Source organism: Oryctolagus cuniculus, chromosome 5 (genome assembly GCF_964237555.1).
Source record: "Oryctolagus cuniculus chromosome 5, mOryCun1.1, whole genome shotgun sequence".
Classification (NCBI taxonomy): Eukaryota; Metazoa; Chordata; class Mammalia; order Lagomorpha; family Leporidae; genus Oryctolagus; species Oryctolagus cuniculus.
In genome coordinates, this window is record NC_091436.1 from 148,087,502 (window position 1) to 148,112,226 (window position 24,725).

The 24,725-nt window shown below is 41.6% G+C and overlaps 1 protein-coding gene across 3 annotated transcripts in view; it reads left to right on the forward strand.

Moving 5' to 3' along the window:
- CDKAL1 (CDK5 regulatory subunit associated protein 1 like 1) overlaps nt 1-24,725 on the forward strand; it is a 729,763-nt gene that overhangs the window by 233,186 nt on the left and 471,852 nt on the right. For all 3 annotated transcript variants that reach the window (XM_008262511.4, XM_051855824.2, XM_002714231.5), the window contains one exon: nt 22,348-22,468. In XM_008262511.4, the coding sequence (XP_008260733.1) occupies nt 22,348-22,468 (121 nt within the window). The remainder of the gene's footprint in view (nt 1-22,347; nt 22,469-24,725) is intronic.

Genomic DNA, 24,725 nt, shown 5'->3' on the forward strand with positions numbered 1-24,725 from the left:
TTACCTTACAGATAAAGTTATAAAAGTTCATTCTTGGCCTCTTGCATTGCCCAATCTAGTGTAGGAGGAAGAAATTATAGATTTGTTTGGCTTATGAATGAATCAATGAATCATGTGATTCATTTACTCTTTAAAAGTTTTATATCAAATGGTTTCAGTTTGAATCTCAGATCAGAAGAAAGAATTTAATCAATTTTAAAGTAAGGAAATATTGTCACTTGCATACTTAACACATAATGAGCTGCGGTTTTCTTCTTTTGAAAGTTACTTTTAAAAATAGTATTTTGATTCTTCAGATTGTAGTTTTTATAGTTATGCCAGTAAATGGGATTGCACTTAATTTTGTTAAACAGTGCTCACTGTAACAAATTCTCATGGAAGACACTGAGAAATAAATAATTCTCAATTCTGTGGTTTAATTTTATGTATTTGTAGACTTTTTTCCATGTGTTTTTTTACACCAAAGGAAAAATCATTATTCTAGCACTGAAATAGTAAATGAATTGATGCTCTCACTTAAAATTTAACTATTTTGTTATAAATGAAAACTTTATAATTGTTAACTCTGTACTTTTCCTGTTTTTTTTTTTAACATTTATTTTACTTATCTATAAGACATAATGAGAGAGAGAGAAATATCTTCTATCTGCTGGTTTACTCTCTAAAATGGCAGCAATGGCCTGGGGTTGGGCCAGGCCAAAGCCAGGAGCCAGGAGCTTCATCTGGGTCTCCCATGTGAGTGCAGGGGCTCATGCATTTGGGCCATCCTCCACTGCTATCCCAGGCACATAAGCAGGGAGCCAGGACATGAACCAGCACCCATTTGTAGTGCCGGCACTGCAGACAGAGGCTTACCCTTCTGTGCCATAGTGTCAGCCTTTGTACTTTTCCTATTGACTTGTATCTACTGTCTCCAGCTGACTTTGATTTATTAATTTTGAAAATCTTTGATGTATTAGATCTCATGATCGCTGAATATGGAATGATGAGACTTTACTTTAATCTTTTTTGTGAAAGTCCAAAATAAAAAGTCAGTATAAAAATTTTTTGATAATAAATGTTTGCAAACTACAGCCTCATTGTGGAGAATCTACAAGTGTGAGCATTTAGTACTGTGCTAACGCTTCACATGGCTTGAGCAATTTAATCTTCATGTTAGTGCTGTGAAGTGAAGGTTATCTTGCAGATGAGACACAGGACAGTCAGCTAGTGTGGGAAAGAACTTGGATTTGAATCTAAGGAATCTGGCCTCATACTTTGTTTCGTGATTCACACTGTCCAGGTGTTTCTTTGCTTTATCTCAGTTGAGAGCCGCTGTCTTAAAGATTTTCTGATTGTGTTACTTCAGCAGTATTTTGAGATATTTGAGGGTATTGTTGCTTTATTCATCTTGTGTCTTGGGCATTAGACAAATACTGGCCACACAGTAATTAAAAAAAAAAAATAGTGGTGGTGAAGATAGCATAGGAGAAAATCTAGGTGCCCTTCAGTATGACAGTGACATTTTAGATGCAACATAAAAGGTAAAATCCATGAAAGAACTAATTGATAAGTTGTATGTCATTAAAATTGAAAGCTTTTCACCTACAAAAGACACTATCAAGAGAATTAGAAAAGCAAGCCACAGTGTGGGAGAAAATACGTGCAGAAGATAATATGATAAAGGAATATTTTACAAAATGCACAAAGAAGTCTTAAAACTCAACAGTAAGAAAATCAGCAGTCTGGTTAAAAAAGAATGGGCTAAGAAACCTACCAGACACTTAACCTAAGAAGATACACAGATGACTCATGGGCATGTACAGAGTGGCTCACCATCAGATGTCACCAGTGAATTATAAGTTAATCAGCAGAGATGTGCCACTACACACCCAGTACAATAGCTGGAACCTGGCACACTGACAACACCACATTCTGGCAAGAATTTCCTGGAAAAACAAAAACTCTCATTCATGCTGGTGATAGCGCAACTTGTTGCTGCTACTTTGGAAGACAGCTCTTGGCAGTTTGGTACCAAACCAGGCATAGTCTTAGTGTGTAATCCAACCATTGTGCTCCTCACCATGGATCAGTGAGATGAAAACTCATAAGCACTGGTACGTGATGTCTGTAGTAGCTTCATTCATAACTGGCAAAACTTCAGCACAACAAAAGTGTCCTTCTGTAAGTGGATGAATCAGTAAACTGGGACAAAGTAGAAAATTGAATTTATTCAGCACTGAATAGAAAGGATCCATCAACCCTCTGAAAAAAACATAGAGGGCTTCTAAATGCATATTACAAAAAGAGGCTAATGTGAAAATCTACATTCTGTGTGCCATTCTGCAAAGGGTGAGGCATTAGTCTGTGTTTCATTACTGTAACAAATATCCAAGGGAAGCTGCTTAGGAAAAAGGAAGTTTATTTCTCCTTGTAGTTTTCAGGTTCCTAGTCCAAGGTCAGTGGACCCTGTTGGTGGGGCATCAGAAGCTGGCGGGGATGGCAGAACATACGCAGAACAAGCATCACATGAGCCGTAGCAGGTGGACTCTGGAGATCCTAAAAGGATCCGTGGTTGTAAGTGGTTAAAGGATAGGAAGCGATGAATATACCAAGCCCAGAAATACTATGGCAGTGCAGAGGAGACCCAGGAAAGTAGAGGTACTGGCAGCATGAACTTGCCATCAGAGAAAGCTGCAAGCAGTGTGCCCATGCAAGCCTTGGAAAACTGCAGGTGTCGGCATACAAAGCCAGCCTCAGGGAAGAGCATGTGGGCAGAGACCCACAGAGCCTCCAGATCCGGACTGGGAACCTCCAAAATCATGAGCAACAATAACCCCCATCTTTTTTATTTAATTTTTATTTACTTATTTATTTGACAGGTAGAGTTACAGACAGTGAGAGAGAGAGACAGAGAGAAAGGTCTTCCTTCCTTTGGTTCACTCCCCAAATGGCCGGAGCTATGCCGATCTGAAGCCAGGAGCCAGGTGCTTCCTCCTGGTCTTCCATGCGGGTGCAGGGGCCCAAGAACTTGGGCCATCCTCCACTGCCTTCCCCGGCCACAGCAGAGAGCTGGACTGGAAGAGGATTAGCTGGAACTAGAACCAGCGCCCATATGGGATACCGGCGCCACAGGCGGGGGATTAACTTAGTACACCACGGCGCCGGCCCCTAACCCCCATCTTTTATAAATAGAGTCCCTCAGATACTTGCTATAGAGATGAAATCTGGCCATTATGGTTCTGTGTGATAACGTACTGGCAGTATACATTTGATGAAGCCGTACAATGGACAACACCAAGAGTGTGCTCTCCTGTAAGCTGTGAGCTGTGGGTGTAGACTCATTGAGTAGTAGTAGACTCATTGAGTATAACAGGTATGACATTTGCAGAAAGGATATTAATAGTAGGAGAGGCAGTAATACATGGAAATTCTGTACTTCTGTTCAATTTTGTTGCCTATCAGCTCTAAAAAATAAAATCTTTCAATAAAATTAATGGTAATTAGCAATTAGCAGTGTGCTTAAGAGTTTGTCGAAGGCCAGCGCGGCGGCTCACTAGGCTAATCCTCTGCCTTGCAGCGCCGGCACACCGGGTTCTAGTCCAGGTCGGGGCACCGGATTCTGTCCCAGTTGCCCCTCTTCCAGGCCAGCTCTCTGCTGTGGCCAGGGAGTGCAGTGGAGGATGGCCCAAGTGCTTGGGCCCTGCACCCCATGGGAGACCAGCGGAAGTACCTGGCTCCTGCCATTGGATCAGCGTGGTGTGCTGGCCGCAGCGCGCCGGGGGGCGGTGGCCATTGGAGGGTGAACCAACGGCAAAGGAAGACCTTTCTGTCTGTCTCTCTCTCTCACTGTCCACTCTGCCTGTCAAAAAATAAAAAAATAAATAAAAAAATAAAAGAGTTTGTCGAATGACTTGTATAGATACAGTTTCTACAAGAAATGACAGAAGTCCTGTCGCACAGCACTGCCTTCCCTCAGCTTGGTTGATTAGGGATGCCTTCTCACTGTTGGGTTTGGACTTGAATGGACAGCGAGAGCTGAGATGAAGATACGGTTGATGGAGATCATCACGGATGGGCTCGATTCAGGCATGGGAACATTGATGAATTAGTGTTCGTAATGTGACCAGCGGGATTTAGAGACATGGGGGATAATGGTGATACCTGTGCTTAGTTTGCATATTAGGAAGTCAAAGATTTGAAGGAGTTAAAAGGCTTGTTTGGGACCTCTTTGTTAGTGGAGAGCTGCGACCATCAGTGCAGTTTTGTTCACTGCTCTCTGTTTTTACTGCCCATACTTCTTTTGGACAGTCACTGTCAGTGAGGTAATGTTGTGTTTGTAGAAGCTAATCAATTCTTGATTATCTTTCAGCATGCTGTTTTTCTGAGGCCCAGTTTTCTGAGATTAAAGTAGGGAAGATTAAATGGATAATACTTTTGAGTTACCCAGAACATAAGAGGGACTCAGTTCATGTTAGTGTTTCCCACTTACCACCTGCTCGACACCTGGCCTGCTGGAAAAATCCAGCTGCTCCCGGCCATCAGGACTCTGCTTTCAGTCCGAGTCTGTGTGCAGCTGCCATGAACTTGGGATTACCTACTCGCCTGCACGTGCTCCTTCACCGTACCAGTCACCCATCAAATTAATTGGAAGCTTCTTAGTATGATCTTAATTGTCTTCTACTGAATTCCACCATTTTTGCTTTTCCTTCCATCACCTCCATACAGATACCCTTTGTTGCAGTCAGCCTCTTGTATATTATTTTCAGGTTGCTTTACACGTATCTTTGGGTCCTCTACAAAAGTGCATTTTGTGCCTTTAGATCTACTCTCTGCCTTGACCTGCACCCCTGGTGACCAACCTGTATGGATTATAGCAGTAAGACCATTGCCATGTGGCATCCAGTTGGATTTAGCTTATTGGAGTTTGGAGGTGATGAGACTATAAGCAGAGGAAAAAATGATAGCAGCTTCATTATCTTTTGCAAATAGAGTGTGGAATTATACATTAATTGTGATATTTTCTATTTTGGCTTGACTGTTCTTAACACAGTAGTAAATTGATATTTCTTCAGTGCTTTATATCTGAGTTCTCTAAAGACAGAAACACAAAGTGGAAGCTAGATCATGTTAGAGAGCTAAGATCTAAATCTTTGATAGGAAAATAAATGCACATAAAAATTAGGATCATCTTAAAAAACCCTATATTGTCAGGGAAATAAGTTATAACATAACTAAGTGGAAATATTGGTGACATTGAGCAGTTTGACAGCTCAGTTGTGGGTAGATCAGAAATTTAAATTTCATTTTCTCTTGAATAATTTAAGAATTTTACTTCATTGGTTTTAGTATGTCTTTCCTTTAGTGACATAGTGAACCCTAATGTTGATATTAGTAGGGATATGGTAAAAATATTCAGTTCTTTTTAACATTCTACATTGCATGATTTGTGTGTGTGTGTGTGTGTGTGTGTTTCTGCATTTTTTCTTTAATTCTGTAACACTGCATAGCAGAAATGTAACAGTTACTTCTGAGACAGGGAGACTAAATACTGGTTTCATTTACTTGTTAATTTGAGGGGAAAAAGCTCATTTGTGGAGTCTGTGGTTAGGGTATCAACTGTGGGTAGATTTTAGGTGGAAGTTTATGGATTTTAAGCAAAAGCATTTCTACTTATGTCAGCTCTACCACTCAATAACACAGTGCACTTTTATAGAGTAATAAAGAAATAGTAAATGAAATGTCCTTATAAAAGATGGTTTCCAGCACATTTATCGTCATTCTGCAAATGCAAGTGCACAGTTGCTTTAAGTTACACTGAAAAGTCAGCTGCTGATGTGCTGTGTTCAGTACTGGGTTCTGCTATTGACAGTGTCATCTTTTTAAAAATATTTTTTATTAATATAAAGAAAACAGATTTCATGTATTCCATAGATACAATTCTGAAAAGATAACCTTATTTGCATCCCTTCCTCCCTCCCGGAAACCCTCCTCCTTTTTTCCTTTGCTTTTATTCCTTTAATTTTTGAAATAACTTTTTTATTTCACGTATACAGTTTTAAAAGTCAAATGATACTTTCTGCCATATCCTCCCTAACTCCCACCCTCCTTCCTCCTCCTCTTATTTTTCTTTTAATTTTTACGATGACCCACTTTGGATTTTCTTTATAATTTAAAAGCTTTTTTTTTTTTTTGACAGGCAGAGTGGGCAGTGAGAGAGAGAGACAGAGAGAAAGGTCTTCCTTTGCCATTGGTTCACCCTCCAATGGCCGCCGCAGCCAACGCACTGTGGCCGGCGCACCGCGCTGATCTGAAGCCAGGCGCCAGGTGCTTCTCCTGGTCTCCCATGGGGTGCAGGGCCCAAGCACTTGGGCCATCCTCCACTGCACTCCCTGGCCACAGCAGAGAGCTGGCCTGGAAGAGGGGCAACCGGGACAGAATCCGGCGCCCCGACCTGGACTAGAACTGGGTGTGCCGGCGCCGCAAGGCGGAGGATTAGCCTATTGAGCCGCGGCGCCGGCCCTATAATTTAAAAGCTTAACCCTCCACTCAATAAAGAATTCAACAGGTAATAAGTAGAAAAACCACTGTTTGTCGGGAGTATAGATAAGAGCTATGGACAACAACCAAATCTCAAAATGTCAATATTGTTCACATACATCACTTTTTTGTATTCTGTATATTAGTTACCACAAATGAGGGAAAACATACCATAATGTTTGTCTTTTTGGGACTGCTTATCTTTAACAACCCACACAGTCTCCTTGGTTCTCAGTTTCCTGATTGTGCATTGTCTTAACTTGGATGATGCCTTCCATATTCAAATTCTTGGAGTATATGCGTTTGTGATCTAAAATTGAATTTCAAAGGCTGCCATTCAAATGAGCTGTTGATGTTTTAGATGGTGATCTCTGGCAAAGTTTATTCAAATGTGACTGGCCTCCTTTTTGTGGCTCAGTCTCTCTGTGCCAGGTTTACAAAGTGAAGTAGAAGACATTAAACGCAGACGCCCCCATACCTTCTAGAGAAGAGGGGCTCGACGCTCTTGAGTTGTGATGCGGTTCTGGGCAATGATGAGCCTTGCTCAAGTTTTGTGCATCTTGGAAGTAACCTTCCTTTCTACCTAGAGGCAAGCTTCTTTCTAGAACCCTGAGAAAGGTAGTTTTAGTTTTGATAACTGAAGTCCATAAGACAAAGGTAGTTTGAGAGAGTTTTGTATCAGGTAGAACCATCCCCTGGAGCAGGGATCCTCCACGGTGTTTGTAGAGAGAGAGAGGAGTGGTGGCTGAAGGGGTCCCTAGCGGAAGAGATGATAGGCCAGTTCATCAGAGGCCTGGGGATGCTGTAGGTTGCAGTTTCTGCCCTGTGACCCCTCACCAAACCCCTGGCCATCTTGAGCTGCTGGTGGAACTGGGCAAAGATTCTTGTGGTCCCTCTCCTAGATCCATGGTCATTGTGAACCACTGCCAGAGCTGGATGAGGATCATATCACTTCAGACGTTCCCTGGGCACAAGTGCTAAGACTTATCGAGAATTCAGACGTTCCCTAGGCACAAGTGCTAAGATTTATCCAGACTCATATGACGTTCCCACTGTGTTACCTATGCTTTCTTTCCCTTCTGTCATATTCAGGAAAGCATTTCATAGTGCAAGTGAGTGACTTCATAGGGATGACCTTGAATCTGCTTTAATTTACGTATTTAACAAATCATTCACTGACTTGATTATCATTATCAATGCAACCGTGTGTGACCTATTTCCTGTCTCTCCAGAGCTTTTAAAATAAATGGAATATGACTTTCACTTCTAGTGTTTGACAGTTTTGAAAACCTCCTTGCCTTGCTTTGGAGAAGCATTGTTAGCACTGCAGGTCTTGATAGAAGTACAGTTGCATTAGTAGCAGCCAGGGTTGTGAACTTCAGTCTCGCTCCTTGTAGCTTCCACCTCTTCATACATGGGAATTCATTTATGCTCCATAGGAACCCTGGCATTACTGATTGTGTGCTTAAGAAGGGCTTACATGTCCAGAGACCTTGCCCTCTGGTTCCAGATCCCATGTTCTTTCTGTTGCGTGAGCTGCTTACATTGAACTTGGGGAAGTGAGCAAGAAATACCCATTGGTTATCATTTCTTTAGCCCGTAGCTGTTGTTTAAGATCATTTCCTACCTCTTTCTAATTCCCTTCAGATTCTGTCGTCAAATAGGTCCTTTCCATGTCTTATTTCCTCTTTCGTTTCTTTTTCCTTTTCCATTTTCTTAGTTTTACTTGCCGTTTTATTTTTTGCCAACATAAAAAAATGTCTTGATTATGGTAAAATATCATTTTTGTTAGTAGGAGTGAGCATAGATTTGTTTGATTTGTTAAAAAATGTAGATTGAATATTTTGGTCATAATTTACTGTAAAAGTGCTTAAATTAGGAAATGAGGAAATAAAAGTATTCTGTAACCACAAACAACCAATAAAAAGCTCACCTAATCAATACAAACCTCGTGAGGAGATGCTGCAGAGACAGTTCCCGTGTGGGGGGGGGTTGAGTGTGGGGGTGTGTGTACATTTGGATAATTTTTGAAGGTTTTAGTATGAAACACACTTTATATAGTTTTAACTTTTCAGTGATCAGGTCAGGACTATCTTCCCTTTTTTTTTTGTTTTTGTTTTTGTTTTTTAAGGATGTGGATCATGTTCTAAGTCTTAAGTTTCTAATCTAGGCAAGTATTGCAGCTCTAACACAAAGTATTTTTATGTAGATTTAACAGTTCATAACCACCATTAATTGCCATTTCTTAGAATTTAGTTTGTATTAGTTTTTTGGCTAGAACTAGGAATTTCAAACCCACATAATTTCTATTTCATAAATTATATTTTAGGAGCATTTTCATTTTTGGAGGTGAGTTTTTTCACCCTGGGGCTCCTTCATGAATAAATTTTTTTCAGTGAAATCTGGTTTTAGTGATAGGCTTTTAACTAGATTGGTTTTAAGACGTGGAAAATCAGCAACAAGCAAGAATTGTAGCAAATGCTGTGAAATGTGTTATCATGGATCTGAACCCATTCTGCCTGCGCAGACTCCCAGAGCACACTTCCCTCTCCTGGGTGCCTCTCCTGATCCGCCTTGGGTGTTGGCCACTCCCTCACCGGGTCCGTCTTCCACCATCCACCATCCCTGGGAACACTGAGTGGGCTGTTTCTGATGCTTCACACCAGTTGCTGGTTTGCAGGTCTGTTTTCCTTTAGGGCAGAAATGCAGGTCTTGGCTCCAGAGAGAATAGCGTTGGGAAGGGAGGTGGGGTCTATTTTGAAAGTCTTGATGTTATTTAATAAGTGATAAAATACTTCATACGTACTTCCCTTTTAAGGTCATCTATAGTGTTGTGGGTCTTCTGTTTCACTTACACACATGCACTAATGTGTTACGTTGCAATAGATTAATATAAAGTATGAATTCTCTTTGTTTTTCTTACCTTTCTAAGCTTAAGGCACTGCTGACATTTCTACAGGGCAATGAAACCCTTTATCAGGGACTGAGAGGATATGAGTTTAAAGGCAAGCAAACCCCTGATCCTAACCTCCTATATGTAATGCGCTTATACTGATGGCAGTGCAAGTATATTTAGCTCTTTTAAAAAATTATTTATGAATGAGAGATGGACAGATAGGTTAATCTCATCCACTGGTTTACTCTTCAAATGCTTGCAACAGCTTAGGCTGGGCCAGGCTGAAAGCAGGAACCTAGAACTCAGTCCAGGTCAGGTGTCCATTTGGAGACTGAGCCTTCACCTGCAGTTTTCTAGGGTGCGTTTGCAGGGAGCTGAGAGGGAGGGTGGAGCCGAGACGCAAGCCCAAGTTCTCGGATCTGGGATATGAGTGTCCAGCGCTGCAGTTTACACTGCTGCACCAGACACCCACCCCGAACTGCGGGTGAAATGAAGGGCTCCAAGGATGGACAGGCACTCTTAAAGAGACATGGACGGGCCAACTCTCTGCTTCCCATCTCTCCTGTCATCCTTTATAGTGGCTTCAGTTGAATAATAGCAGGAAAGTTGAAATTGTACTTTCTGGTAGAAATGGGAATCTGAGATTTAGTTTTAAAAGTTAAGTATGTCTTGTAGGAGTAGGGTTTGGTCTAGCAGTTAAGATACCTACTTCCCGCTTCAGAGTATACAGTTTTATTTATTTATTTATTTATTTATTTATTTATTGGCATAAAGATTTATTTATTTGAAAATCAGAGTTACACAGAGAGGGAGGGGGGGAGAGAGAGAGAGAGAGGGAGGGAGGGAGGGAGGGAGGGAGGGAGGGAGGTCTTCCATCCCCTGGTTCACTCCCCAATTAGCCACAATGGCCGGAGCTGTGCCAATCTGAAGTAAGAGCCAAGAACTTCTTCCAGGTCTCCCACACAGGTGCAGGGGCCCAGGACTTGGGCCATCTTCTACTGCTTTCCCAGGCCACAGCAGAGAGCTGTGATTGGAAGTAGAACAGGTGGCAGCTTTACCCGCTATACCACAGAGTATACCGTTTTGATTATCTCTTCTGGTTCTTGACTTCAGCTTCCTGCCAAGGCAGACCCTGGGCAACAACAGATGATAGCTCAGGTAGTTGGGTTCTTGCTATCTACGTGAAAAACCTGAATTGAATTTCCAGCTCAGACTTAAGCCCAGCCCTGGCCATCATGGGCATTTGTGGAATGAACCAGTAGATGGGAGCTATCTCTGAATTAAAAAAAAAAAAAATGCAGGCGAGTCTTTTGTAGCTAGAGAATGATCTGAGGAGTTCTCTTAAGGATCAGAACTAGTTTCGAGGTATTGATGTGTGGCTGCTTTGACTTTTTACAGTGTATTTATTTGAAAGACTAACAGAGGGGAAGGAGGAGGTGGAGGGGGGCGAGGAGGAGATCTACAATAGCTGGCACTGGGTCAGACTGAAGCCGGGAAGTTGATCTGGTTCTCCTACATGGGTGGCAGCTACCCAGGTACTTGGACCAGCATCTGCTGCCTCTTAGGTACATTAGCAGGAAGCTGGAATGGAAGTGGAGCCAGAACTCAATCCCAGGCACCCCAAAAACTGGGATGCAGGCATAAAAAATAGCAGCTTAACCCACTCCACAACAATACCTGCCCCTGCTTTGACTTTTGGCTGTTTTGTTGTACATTTGATTTAGACTGAAAAATAAATTGGTATCACCGTCATCTCCTACTGTCATAAAAGGCATGTCTTCTTGCAAAAGATATAATTAACCCACAGAATGAGCTGCCTGTTGTAATGTGTCCCCAGAAGGTATCTCCCTTAGAGTTTGGAGGACATTTTGCTTACATGGATTATTTGCTAAATGCATCTTTTGCTTAAAGATAAAATAGTTGTTTTTAATTATAGTAACAGCAATGTGCAAATGGAAGAAAAATTGCTCAAGAACCTTCCTTACGATAGATGTGTTCATTTTCCTCTGGTCTCTTCCACATTTCCTGTTTATACAAAAGTCTTACCTTATTATCATAGTTTAGATAGTGTGCAACAGACATTTTGGTATTAAATAATCCACAGACTTCTAAAGATTTCATCTTTGTCGCTCCCCCTCTTCGCGGAGGAAGGACACAGGACCCTGCGCTGTTCTTTTGTCTGCTCGGCCCTTCCTGGGTTTGCTGCTGGTCCTTCCCGGGTTGGCTGCCGACCCCTCCACCTCCGTGGAGGGGCGGCTCCCCCTGCCACTTTCCCCACTTCCGCGGGGGAGCTGCACACCGCCGACCGGCTCTCTCGGGGGCTGCTCAGATGTTATCCGGATGTTCCTGGTGCATGTTGTCTCTCTCCTCCTTTATAGTCCTCTTCCACCAATCCCAACTCTGCTACCCACATGCCGAGCTCGCTGCTCTCCTCCAATCAGGAGCAGGATCAGCTCCTGCAGGTTATTGGTCGAACTGGAGGCAGCTGTGTAGAAGTTGTTTGGTTTCTTTCTCTCAGCGCCATATTGTGGGAGAGCAGATGCATAGAATAAGTCTTAATTCCAGTAACAGTCTAGTCCGAGTTGCTCCCCACAATCTTCTTACTAGAATCTTACCTTAGTTGCTCTCCCCGACCCCCGTACCCTCCTAGCTGCCTTCCAAGAAAGGCGTTAACCTCGGGAAGCTCATTTTACTTACACCCTGATTTAGACCTTGAGTTGATTCTGAAGGGTCTTGCCTCATTTCAGTGTCTTTTTCTAGGTGTCATTGTTCTAGTTAACAGTGAAGCTGTTTAAACTCTCTGAAAGACAGGAAGTTGTCTAATCTTAGTAACTAAAAATTGGAGTTTGATTTTTCAAGATCTGGTGTTCTTGTCAATTCTAGAATTACCTGCTAAGTTTTCCAACTGGGAATTGTGACAAGACTCTTTTTTCCACTGAACCCAACTTCTTATTTTGTTTTCCTTTTTTTTTAAAATTTTTTAATTTTTATTTTTTTGACAGGTAGAGTGGACAGTGAGAGAGAGAGACAGAGAGAAAAGTCTTCCTTTGCCGTTGGCTCACCCTCCTATGGCCGCCACGGCCGGCGCGCTGCGGCCGGCGCACCACGCTGATCTGATGGCAGGAGCCAGGTACTTATCCTGGTCTCCCATGGGGTGCAGGGCCCAAGCACTTGGGCCATCCTCCACTGCACTCCCTGGCCACAGCAGAGAGCTGGCCTGGAAGAGGGGCAACCGGGACAGAATCCGGCGCCCCGACTGGACTAGAACCCCGTGTGCTGGCACCACAAGGCGGAGGATTAGTCTATTGAGCTGCGGCGCCGGCCTTGTTTTCCTTTTAAGATGAAAGTATTTCAAGGGGGAGTCACACCTTAGTGTGTATATCAGAAGATGCCTGTTTTCCTGAGAAGTGCCTGCACAGGAGGAATGATACAGCAGACAATCTTTTGACTATACATCTCCATCTCTTTTCTTTGTGTTTGAATAGTTACAAACACCTGTTAGTGATGTGTGCCGTGACAACTGATTAAATTGAGCACTGTTGTCAAGTATTCTTAAATACTATTCAAATGAACATGACCAAATTTACGTAAGGGAGAACTGAAGGCTGTATTACATTGACTCATTTTTTTTTTTCTTTGCTCTTGAATTTTCTGCCAGTCTTCTGCTTTCTACCCTGGCATTGTGTGTGTTGGATTGCTTTACTAGGAAGTTTTCCAGAAGGTCAGCCCACAGCTGAGGGTTCAGACAAGTCTTCTCAGTGCGTTTTTTTTAATAGGACTGAATTTGTAGGAAGTGAGAGCAGCCAGCAAGAGATCAAGAAATCCTGGCATGAGCCCTCCCTGGTGGTGGTAGAGGTGGGTGGTCACATAGTAAGGAAACAAATGCATGGCCTTTACAGTTAGGTGGGTTGAATAAAGTATTGGAAGAAAGTCTTGCTGTTCACAGACCCCTTAGAAGAAAACGAAATTAAAGGGAAAAAGAAACAATAGGATTCCAAGTTGCCAGATCATTACTGTTTCTGTAATAGGTGATGCTAACCTATTGCTCATACGTACGATGCACTATAGCTTTGAGAACTAAAAGGGGAAAGATCAGTTTGTGTGTTAAGAACCTGTCTCAGCTAAGAAGTATGATTTGTAGGTACTCATGGTTATATCTCTCAGCTAGTACCTGTGCTTATGTTTCAAACATGTGTTCTTTTCTTCTTGAGAATGACCATTACAGTGGACTTCCTGATACATTGGCAGGCTGAATTTTTTGGTATTTATAGGTGGGATGGATTCCCTCCAATCTAATAGTATTCTAATGCATTTAGCACTGTGGGAATTAGAAAAGATGTCTATTCTTCAAGATCCATAGACAACATTGAACATTGATTCATCTACGATAGCAATTGTTCAGATCTAGCATAGTGCTTCGGTTTTACTTCTTAGAGGTTTCCCAATGTCATGAATTCAGAGCTGTGCACACAATTGTGAGTTATATAAAAGCTAGCTTTTTGGTTAGAAAGTTTTGACATATAAGAATTGTACCTGTGATAAAATGGTTTAGGAACATCATTCAGTGGATTAAATCAAATGTAAAAACCAGCATGGAATCAGGATTTTGTAGCTGTTTTATAAATAACTGCTGACAGCCTTAAGGCTTAAAATTGAATTTGATTTTTAACAGGGTTGAATTTTATGTGACACTTGTAAGTAACAACTTAGCTGTTTATTAAAGATAGTTAATAAACCCACTGAGACACGTTTGACCATTATTCAGAGAGGTTGAAATGTGAATTTACATTTAAAGTGGAAGAGATAAAAGATCTGAGAAACCTAGCATATGAGTATGTCCCACTCTGTGTGGAAGGCCGTCTTGTTGTTTATCCTTGTGTTGTAGGTGCGTCTCTCTGTGTCAGTCACTTCACGTCTTTAGCATCATCTCCCGGGTGGTCTCGTCATTAGCTGATCTTGTCACACTGTGCATGGTTCTTCCCATCTCTTCCTATTAATATTTCCTCCTTTAACTTACTCTGTGGGATTGAAATGACATAAACACCGAGGTTGTCCACTCCCCCCTTTCCACCCTTGTTTTGATTTCTTTCTTTTCTCCACTTCCACTTCACTCCCAGAAGAAAGGTGATGAAATTTGCTGGAATCATGGAATCAATCCGTGTTCTCTGAGCAGCCCGCTTTCCTCCCTCGAATGTCAGCTAAGAAGAAGGACCGAACAGAGGAGGAAGGTGATAGTGTGTAGTTGAGGTCTGTGCTTCACATCCCTTCGGAAGTTTAGCATGCTTGTGCTCAGGATAAGTTTGCTTCCCACACCTTGACTCCCTCAGCATGTGTCTCTGGTTCTGCCCCCTTGTTTCCTCTCATTTTCTCTGCAAAGACACGCGTTTTTTAGGACATCTTCAGTTTTGTTCCTTATTCTATCAAATTTCAGGTTGATTTAGAAGCCTATTATACTGATAATTGCACATCAGACAGGTAATGATTCACGATATTTGTTTTTAGGCCATGGCCTATGATAGATTTAAGAAATTCATTTGAAGCAGCCATTCTGTTTGAAATAAAATTTTTAAAAGAGATGATATATCATAAATACAAGACTTATTTTGCTACTTTTTTAAAGATATAATTGTTCTGTGGCTGAATTTCCTTTCATCTTGGGCCAGATATAACAAATGACTTTTAAGTTACTTCCTTTGTCTTTAGTATATTTTTCAATTAAAAAATACTAGACTATTGTTAGGTCCTCTGCTCTTTAATGAATCATTGGATTGGAAAATAACTCATTATATCATCATGCAGAGATATATTCCTTTATTTGCATGTAGATAGTGAGGATGAATAATTTATCAAATGTTATTAGTGCAGGCTGCATATTACTGGAGTCTCAGCAGGATCTAATGAAATTTGTCTCATGCTAGTATGAAAATAGCATGCCTTTGTGTACTCATTATTGAACTTTTGGCATCTCTTAGAGCACTATTATGTTATCATGCCAATCTTGCTCACCTCTTCATTAACTGGACTTTTGATTGAACAGTTGAGCTTATCTTGAAAATCTGAGGAATTTGGTTTGCCAGATGCTTCCTTGACTCCAGTTGTATTTCCATGTCAAAGCAAAAAATTCGCGAATGAATGAAGTACTTAGTGTTTCTTATTGAGGTGATTAGTGCCAAAAAGCTGTGACTGATAGTTTTATTACTGCTGGTCATGAAAATCTGTCTGTACAGCAGATGTTTGAGCGATACACATTTCCAGAATGAGGGGCGATGAAACATATATAATTGCTTAGAGTCTTATTTCTGTAGTCATTCTGTATTTTCCTGTTATTTTTAATAATTGTTTTTAAAGGGTTGCATTTGGTTTGCTTCTGGCATGAATTCATGAGCAGGTCAATAGATCTTTCTCCCAAAAACAACAGTAAAGCTGGACAAATGGTCAAAAGCAAATCGTGCCATTACTCTGTTAATCCACTAAAAATTCTCAACACACTGACAACTGTTTACTCATGAGAACAACTGAACTTTGGGTAGGAACAATGTGAGTCATTGTGTTTTGTCCTGGGGATACTGCCTCCTGCCCGCCTCAACTCCTCGTAGCCGCCTTGGCGCTCCCAAGAGGGCTAAGCTGATTCAGAGAAGTGTCGGTCACAGTAGACATTTGATGGCAAGAGGCAGGAGGGCTCTGCAGCTCTTTCCAATTAAAGCTGCTTGCTTGATCGGTGCAGGCAGTGGGCAGGCAGACTAGTTGAGGACTGATGGGAATTCTGGGAAATGACACAGTGATAGGAGCTCGAGAAGCTCTTCTCATCTCTTGGAGTTAAATGGAGGTTGTGGATATTGTACAGCAGAACTGGAGTGGGTCCAGATTACACTTCTTCTGCCTAGTAGAACCTGTGTGCGTACCCAGAGGAAATTGGAGAATACCCAGGGGAGCCCAGCAAAAAGTAAAAGGTTGGGCAGATGTGAAAATGGCCCAATTTTGAATGCTCTCACTAGGCCATACACAGATCCATCTGCAGATAGCAAGACCCTTACTGGCTCAAGGCACTTCAACAAATGTTCCACTAGTCTTTGTCTCAACTGAAAGCTTATGCCCATACAGAGTTGATACGTGGGAAACTATGCTTGGAAAAACAGAAACAACTTAGCAGGAACAAAAATAAGCATTCGTTGTGGAGAAGACAGGCTTCATAGATTTAGTCTAGGTAAGTAACTGTACCAGAATGACAACACTATTTGAGGGGGAAATCTAAATTGAGAGTTGTTATATTACCTAAAATTTCCAGTATTCAACAAAATATTCTGATACATGAAAAGCAACCAAGTGTAACCATATTCATGGGGGAAAAAGCAGTGATTGAGACTATCCTTGAGTGACCAAAATATTGGATTTAGCAGACAAAGATTTTAAACAGTGAAGTAAAAATTTTCATGAGATTTAAGGAAAGAATTGTGATAGTGACTTGAATACAGATTCATGAAAAGATAGAAATTATTAAAAAATGAACCTGCAGTTGAAAAGTATGATGATTGAGTGAAACACTCATTAGAGGGACAGAGTTAGAGACTTTGAGATGGCAGAGGGAGAAATATCAGTACTTTTGAAGATACATTAAGAGAGGCCACCGCTGCGGCTCAATAGGCTAATCCTCCGCCTTGCGGCACTGGCACACCAGGTTCTAGTCCCGGTCGGGGCCACGGATTCTGTCCCGGTTGCCCCTCTTCCAGGCCAGCTCTCTGCTGTGGCCTGGGAGTGCAGTGGAGGATGGCCCAAGTGCTTGGGCCCTGCACCCCATGGGAGACCAGGAGAAGCACCTGGCTCCAGCCATCGGCCATTGGAGGGTGAACCAATGGCAAAGGAAGACCTTTCTCTCTGTCTCTCTCTCTCACTGTCCACTCTGCCTGTCAAAAACATTAAAATAAATAAAAAAAAGATATATTAAGAGAAATCATCCAATCTGCAGGAAAGAAATATGAACAGATCTTTGACAGTGGATTTTGATTGTTTACGAGGCTGGATTAAAGGATACTCAGCCTAGGAAGCTTTCTTTACTCTAAGTGGGTCCATAAGCACCGAGTCATCCCTCTTCTGCTCAGAGAAGAACTTGGGTGGCTTTCTTTTGATTAGAAGGGTGAATTCCTACCCTCTCTGCTGGAGCTGCAAGATCCAGAGCTAGACATATCATAAACTGTTGAAAGGCAAAGAGAGTCTTGAAAGCACAGGAGAGGGGCCGGTGCTGTGGCGCAGCACATTAAAGCCCTGGCCTGAAGCACCGGCATCCCATATGGGCACTGATTCTAGTCCCAGCTGCTCCTCTTCCCATCCAGCTCTCTAGTATGGCCTGGGAAAGCAGTAGAAGATGGCCCAAGTCCTTGGGCCCCTGCACCCGCATGGGATACCTGGAGGAAGCTCCTGGCTCCTGGCTTTGGATCAGTGCAACTCCAGCCGTTGTGGCCAATTGGGGAGTGAACCAGCAGATGGAAGACCTCTCTCTCTGTCTCTACCTCTTTTGAAACTCTCTTTCAAATAAATAAAATAAATCTTTAAATAAATGACTTATAATATACAGTGGCACAACAGTAAGATGAATAGTTGATAACTTAGGAGAAACCATAAAGATCGAAGGTGGTAGAATGTTTTATATTCAAAGCTTAATGAAAAAATTGTCAACTAACTGTTTTGTATTTGATAAAACTATCCTTAATGAATAAAGGAAAATGAAATAGTCCTTATATAAACAAAGAATTGTAGGATTTGTTTTTTGCTAACTTGCTTTAAAAGAAATTGTAAAGCAAGTCCTTCGGGCAGAAAGGTAGCAGTACCAAATGATAAATTCCAAGGAGCAATGAAAAGTGCTAGAAATAACACTTATTTGGGTAAATATAAATACAAAGATTTCTTTGTTAATTAAAGTGTATAAATATATGTTATATATAAATAAGCATATTTCATAGTACCATATTTTTATCTTTATAGATCTGGATATGTTAACAGGCATCACAAAAGCACAAAAGAGGAAGAAGGAAAGGAAATCAGTCTAAGACAATTGAATTTGTAGGAACTCATGCTCTTGCTATACACAAAAAGTAACAAAATGGATTCTAGGCTTAAATATAAGAGCTAAAACAGTAAAACATCTGTAAGAAAATATAAGAAAGATCTTTACCCTAAGGATAGGCCAAGAGTTCTGAGATGTGACACTAGGAGCATGAGCCTTCAAAGAAATAAAATGATAAATTGAACTTAATTAAATTGAACATTGTCTTTTCAGGCGATGTTATCATGAAAATGAAAATATAAGTCACAGACTGAGAAAATATTTACAGATAATATATCTGAGAGACTGCTTGTAACCAGATTATGTATATAATTGTTCCTCAGTGTCTGCAGGGGATTGGCTCCAGGAAGCCCCTGGGATAGCACATTCTGCAGATGCTCAAGTCCTTGATAGAAATCTCGTGGTATTGGCATGGAACCTCTGGACATCATCCTGTATACTTTAAGTCATCTCTAGATTACTTAAACCTACTGCAGTATAAATGCTGTGCAAATAGTTGTTCTACTGTATTGTTTAGGCAATAATGACAAGCAAATAATCTGTACATGTTTAGTATCGCACTAAAGTATTTTTGATCCATGGTTGGTTGAATATGCAGATGTGGAACTTTTGGATATGAATGGCTCTCTGTATAAAGAATTCTTACCACTCAGTAAGAGAAGTGTTCCATTTAAAACATTGGAAAACTGTTGGAGTAGACATTTGTATAAGGACTAATTGGATATATAAATGTGAAGAGGTGCATTACAAGAAATTGACTTTTGCAGTTATGGAGGCTCAGCAGTTCCTGAAGCTGTGTTTAGGAGGTGGAGATCCAGGAGAACCAATGTATAGTTTCAGTCTGAGTGAACAGCCTGTGTGCCAGGAGAGCCATTGATGGAGGTACTGTTCCACAGGCAACAGGCTTGTGACTCAAGAAGAACCAGTTTTTCTTTGGGAGTGTGAAGGCTGGGAAAGTCCAGTATTCTATCTTCAGCAGTCAGGAGGGAGGAACTGACTCTTGCCCGGCCTCTTTGTTCTATTCAGGCCTTCATTTGATTAGATGAGCCCAACTATGTTAGAGAGGGCCATCTGCTTTGCTCAGTCTACCAAGTCAAATGTTAATCTCATCCAGAAATACCTCTATAGACCCAGAATAATGTTTGGTCAAAATGTCTGGGCACCCTGTAGACCAGTCAAGTTAACACATTAGAATTTACCATTCCAAGATTTACTGAACAAGAAGTACATTTGGCTAATAATCAGATGGAAAGGCACTCAACATCATTAGTCAATATTGAAATGTATATTCAAACCACAATAATACACCATTACCATTAGAATGGCTTGTTACAAAAAAATTTATAGTATGAGGTATTTGCAAGGATATAGAGAAACTGCTGGTTTGGAGGTATTAAAAGCTACCACCCATAACACTAGGAAAACAACTGCTTCTTAAAACATTAAATATAAGTTCACAACATGACCCAAAAATTCCACTCCTGGATCTGTCCAAGTCAAATGAAAACATGTCTGTACAAAGACTGATATGTAAATGCTCATTGAAGCATATTACAGTAGCGATTAATTGGAAGCATCCCAGTGTCAGCTGGTCAAGGGCTTAACAAAGTGTGCTATACTTGTGTGTGATATGCAAATAGAAATGGACTGTATAAGCTTGAAGGAATTTTGGGGTTTTGAAAATGTTCCCAACCTGGGTTATTGTAATGATTAAAAAACTGTAAAAGAAAGTCGTTGAATTGTGTACTCACTGTGAATGAATTTTCTAGGATATAGAATAGTAATGTCATAAAAATAATATATATAATATATATGGCTTCCATAGCCTTGGCAGCTCATGACAAGAGCCTCGGGTGATTACTGACGTCATAAAAAAGAGTGTCAATAGTTAAATCAACAACGGGAGTCACTGTGCACCTGCTCCCCATGTAGGATCTCTGCACCTAATGTGTTGTACTATGAGAATCATTGGTAAAACTGCTACTCAAACAGTACTCTCTATACTTTGTGTGTCTGGTGGGTGCAGTTTGTTGAAATCTTTACTTAGTATATACTAAGTTGATCTTCTATATATAAAGATAATTGAAAATAAATCTTGATGAAGAATGGGATGGGAGAGGGAGTGGGAGATGGGATGGTTGTGGGTGGGAGGGTGGTTATGGGGGAAAAGCTGTACTTTGGAAATTTATATTTATTAAATAAAAGTTGAAAAGAAAATAATATATATAGAGAGAGCAAGTTGCAAATAAGATAAATTAATGAGAATCTGAAAGGGTATAGGAATTTTTATACTGTTCCATCTTTTCTAGAAGTCTGATATTTCAGAATTTCAAAAATTAAAAATTTTAATAGCTCTTAGAAGTGGGCTGATTTCCCTTTGTTACATTGTATAAAAATAAATCTTAAAAATTTATCTGTTTTAAACACTCAAACCCTTACGTACAATTTTATCTTATCCTTTTGATTCTTTACTTCCTTGGTTAGTTTGTTGTTTGCTTTGGATAGATACTCTGTTTTTGCTTTTTAAAGAAATTAATTTAGGGGGCTGGTGCTATGGCATTGCTGGTAAAGCCGCTGCCTGCAGTGCCGGCATCCCATGTGGATGCCGATTCAAGTCCCAGCTGCTCCTCTTCTGATCCAGCTCTCTGCTATGGCCTGGGAAAGCAGTGGAAGATGGCCCAAATCTTTGGGCCCCTACACCATGTGGAAGACCTAAAAAAAGCTCTTGGCTCTTGGCTTTGGATCGGCACAGCTCTGGTTGTTACAGCCAATTGGAGAGTGAACCAGCAGTTGCAAGACCTCTCTCTCTCTGCCTCTCCTTCTCTCTCGGTATAACTCTGACTTTCAAATAAATAACTAACTAAATATTTTTTTTAAAGAAATTAATTCTGCAGTGCAATGGCAGGTAGACCAGGGCCCAGGTGAACTTCCTGCTGCCTAGGCATACGTGGTCTCTCTGGGGAGCAGGCACACTTGTAGAATGATATTTTGAGGATTTTTCTGTTTCATTTTCTTATCTGTGTAGTACAGATGTACAAATCTTCTAAGCAAAGCACTTTTGAACATTTATTTATTTGAAAAGCAGAGAGATAGAGAGCTTCCATCCTCTGGTTCACTCCCCAAATGGCTCCACTGGCCAGGGCCGGGCAGGCCGAAGCCTGGAGCCTGGAACTTCATTCAGATTTCCCACATGGGTGGCAGAGGCCCAAGTAGTTGGGCCGCCTTCTCCTGCTTTGCTTCTTGGGTGCATTAGCAGGGAGCTGGATCCGAAGCCAGGCAGCCAGGACTGGGGTGCCAGTGTTGCAGGTGGCTTCTTAATCCACTGAGTCACAACGCTGGCCCCACAAGGGACTTTCAGCTGTAGGCCTTGAACACAGCTATGTTTCTTTTGGCAGTATTTTTTTTTAATTTTTATTTATTTGAAAGGCATAATCAGAGAGAATGAGAAAAAAAGAGAGATCTTCCATCTACTGGTTCAGTCCCCAGATGGCCACAAGAGCCACAGCTGGGCCAGGCTAAAGCCAGGAGCCCAAAATTCCACTGTACTCTCCTGTGTGGGTGACAACGGCCCACTTGGGCCATCTTCTGCTGCTTTCCCAGATGCATTAGCAGGGAGCTGGATCCGAAGTGGAACAGCTGGCCCTCACATTGGATGCTGGTGCTGGAGGTTGTGGTTTTAACCTGCTGAGCCACAGTGCAGGTCCCTTGACAGTATTTCTGAGGTTCAAATAACAACATGTTCTCCAGATTATCTGTGCCCCCCCCCCACGCATAAAATTCAAAGTTAAATACAAGCACACATTTGTTGACGGCAGTGAACTAAAGTGAGGTTGTATAAGTCATGCTAGTGTATATCTCTGTGTTTGATTTCAAGGTCACTCTGTGCGACTGCTGGGTCAGAAAAAGGAAAATGGAAGGCGGCTGGGGGGAGCACGACTGGATTTGCCGAAGATTAGGAAGAATCCACTGATAGAAATCATTTCCATCAATACTGGGTAGGCTTCTCTCACTCTCATTCATGAAATATTCAACATACTCCATGAATCCAATTTTCTTCCCAGACATGTGACGTAAAAAATTAGGTGAACATTTCCTTGGGAAAGAAAAAAAAAAAATCACAAGAATTTCTGAAGCTGTAGACACAGTTCTGAAACGTTCCCTGTCAGTTATACCTACATCTGCAGCAGAGTTTTATGTCTTTCATTAATATTCTTCGTCTCATTTTTGGTAATAAACATGGATTTCATTTTCCAGCTATGCGTGCCCTTGGTTAAATCTATTTAAAAGATAGTATTTTATTCCGTGGAATGTTTAACACACTCATCATGTTTGACTGTTTTTTTTAAATCGGGCTACAGTAACACTTTCCCAGATTACTAACCATGTTTTGATTACTATTTGAAATGCGTATTTTAAAATGATAGTCTTATGAGCTTTAAGCTGAAAAGAAGCATCCTGAGTAAATGGTCGTTTTGATTTCCATACTCTGGTCTAAAGTCTTTCCTGATTGTACTTTTAGTGTGTTCATTCATATGTTGTTTTGTTGGCATTTATTAAACTTGGGTCCTTTAAATAAAGTTAGACTCTATCTGATAAAAGTGCTTTTTCTGTAAATTTGGTGAGACCAGGACTTGTGTTCTGTAGAGCACAGGGTATCCTACTCTCTGGTGGACCCGCTGCTCATCGCCTGCCAATTGAAGCTTCCTGTTCCTTTTTGACTTCCTCTTCCTTCCCTCCGTTTTGAAATGGTTTTCCTGTCTTCCCACTTAGAACAAGAAAAGGAGCTTAGCAATCTGCCTGTCTCCCTCTGAGCCATACCTTCCTTTCTTCCCTACACCATTGTAGCTGCGTTGTTGCTGGTCATCCTTCTGGTGTATTAGACGCTGTTCACCCCTCACACTGATACCAAGGACTGAGGAAGGGGGGCGTGGCATTGTGGTGCAGCAGGTTAAGCTGCCACTGCAATGCTAGTATCCCATGTAGAGTGCTGGTTTGCTCTGCTTCTGATTCAGTTCCCTGCTAATGTGCTTGGAAGGCAGCAGATGACGGTCCAAGTACTTGGGCCCCTGCCACCCACATGTGAGACCAGGATGGAGTTCCAGGCTTCTGGCTTTATCCTGGACCAGATTTGGCTGTCATGGCCATTTGGGGAGTGAGCCAGCAGGTGGAAGACCTCTCTCTCTTGTTCCCCTTCTCCTTCTCTGTCTTTCACTCTGTCTAACAAATAAATAAATAAATACTATTTTTTTAAAAAAATCATTAAAAATTGTAAAGAGAGACTGCGAAAGGTTCATTGTGTCTCTGAATGTCCACGGAGTAGCATTTGGTTGACCTGTGAATTTGTTGCCTAGCCTACTCCTCAATCTCAGAAACTGGTGATTAAACCAGAATTTGACTGTGAGAAGTGCAGCTGTTGCTTGACTGTGGTGGGACTTTTGTCTTTGAAGTCTGTCTAGCCAGAGCTGTGTTTTTGACACCGGCTGTCAGCCATTGCCTCTTACTCATTTCCTTCCCATATTGCAGTATTATTTATCCCTTCCTGGTGATCCACTTTGGGCTGCCGTGTTCCTGGGTTCTGCCTTTCCCCATTTACCTCTGTAGCATTCATCAGAGTTGACCTTGTATACATTGTGTTCCCTTCTCCTCACTGGCATGCCTGCTCCATGATGGTGGTGATTTTGGATTGCTAGGGATGTAATAAATATTTCTTTCTTATATGAATGAGGTAGTGTAGTCTGAACATTTAACAGGCTTATGCTAAACTCTCTTCACAGTGCAGGTTGCTGGTCCCTTGGGCAATAGGACTTGCTGATGGCTGACTTCACCCACTTTGTCCTGAACAGTGCCTGTGGCGGGCAAAGTCAGAGGTTTCTGAGAACCGCATGGGTTTTTGGTATGTGCAGGACTGATGAACCCCTTGGCTAGGCACACTCCTTTCAGCATTTCAGAGCCTGTCAAACCCTGTTAGGTGAAGATTGTTCTGCCTCTTGCAGGTAACTTTGTGACTTGGATCTCTGGGGTGTCTGCTTCAAGTGCACCTATTCATTTCCCTCTCCCCACTCTGCACTCCAGCGTTCAGTCATTCTGAGCTACTTGAAACCCTCCAAGTCCAGGCTCTTCACCGTGTTGATTCCAGGGCCCTCTGCTGGCTGAAGAGCTTTGGTGGCTTGTCTGCCCTTCCCTGTTCTGGGAGGGAGCCATCTCTACTCAGTTGTATGCCTTTTCTCCACTACTGGGCTGACTCCATCCTTT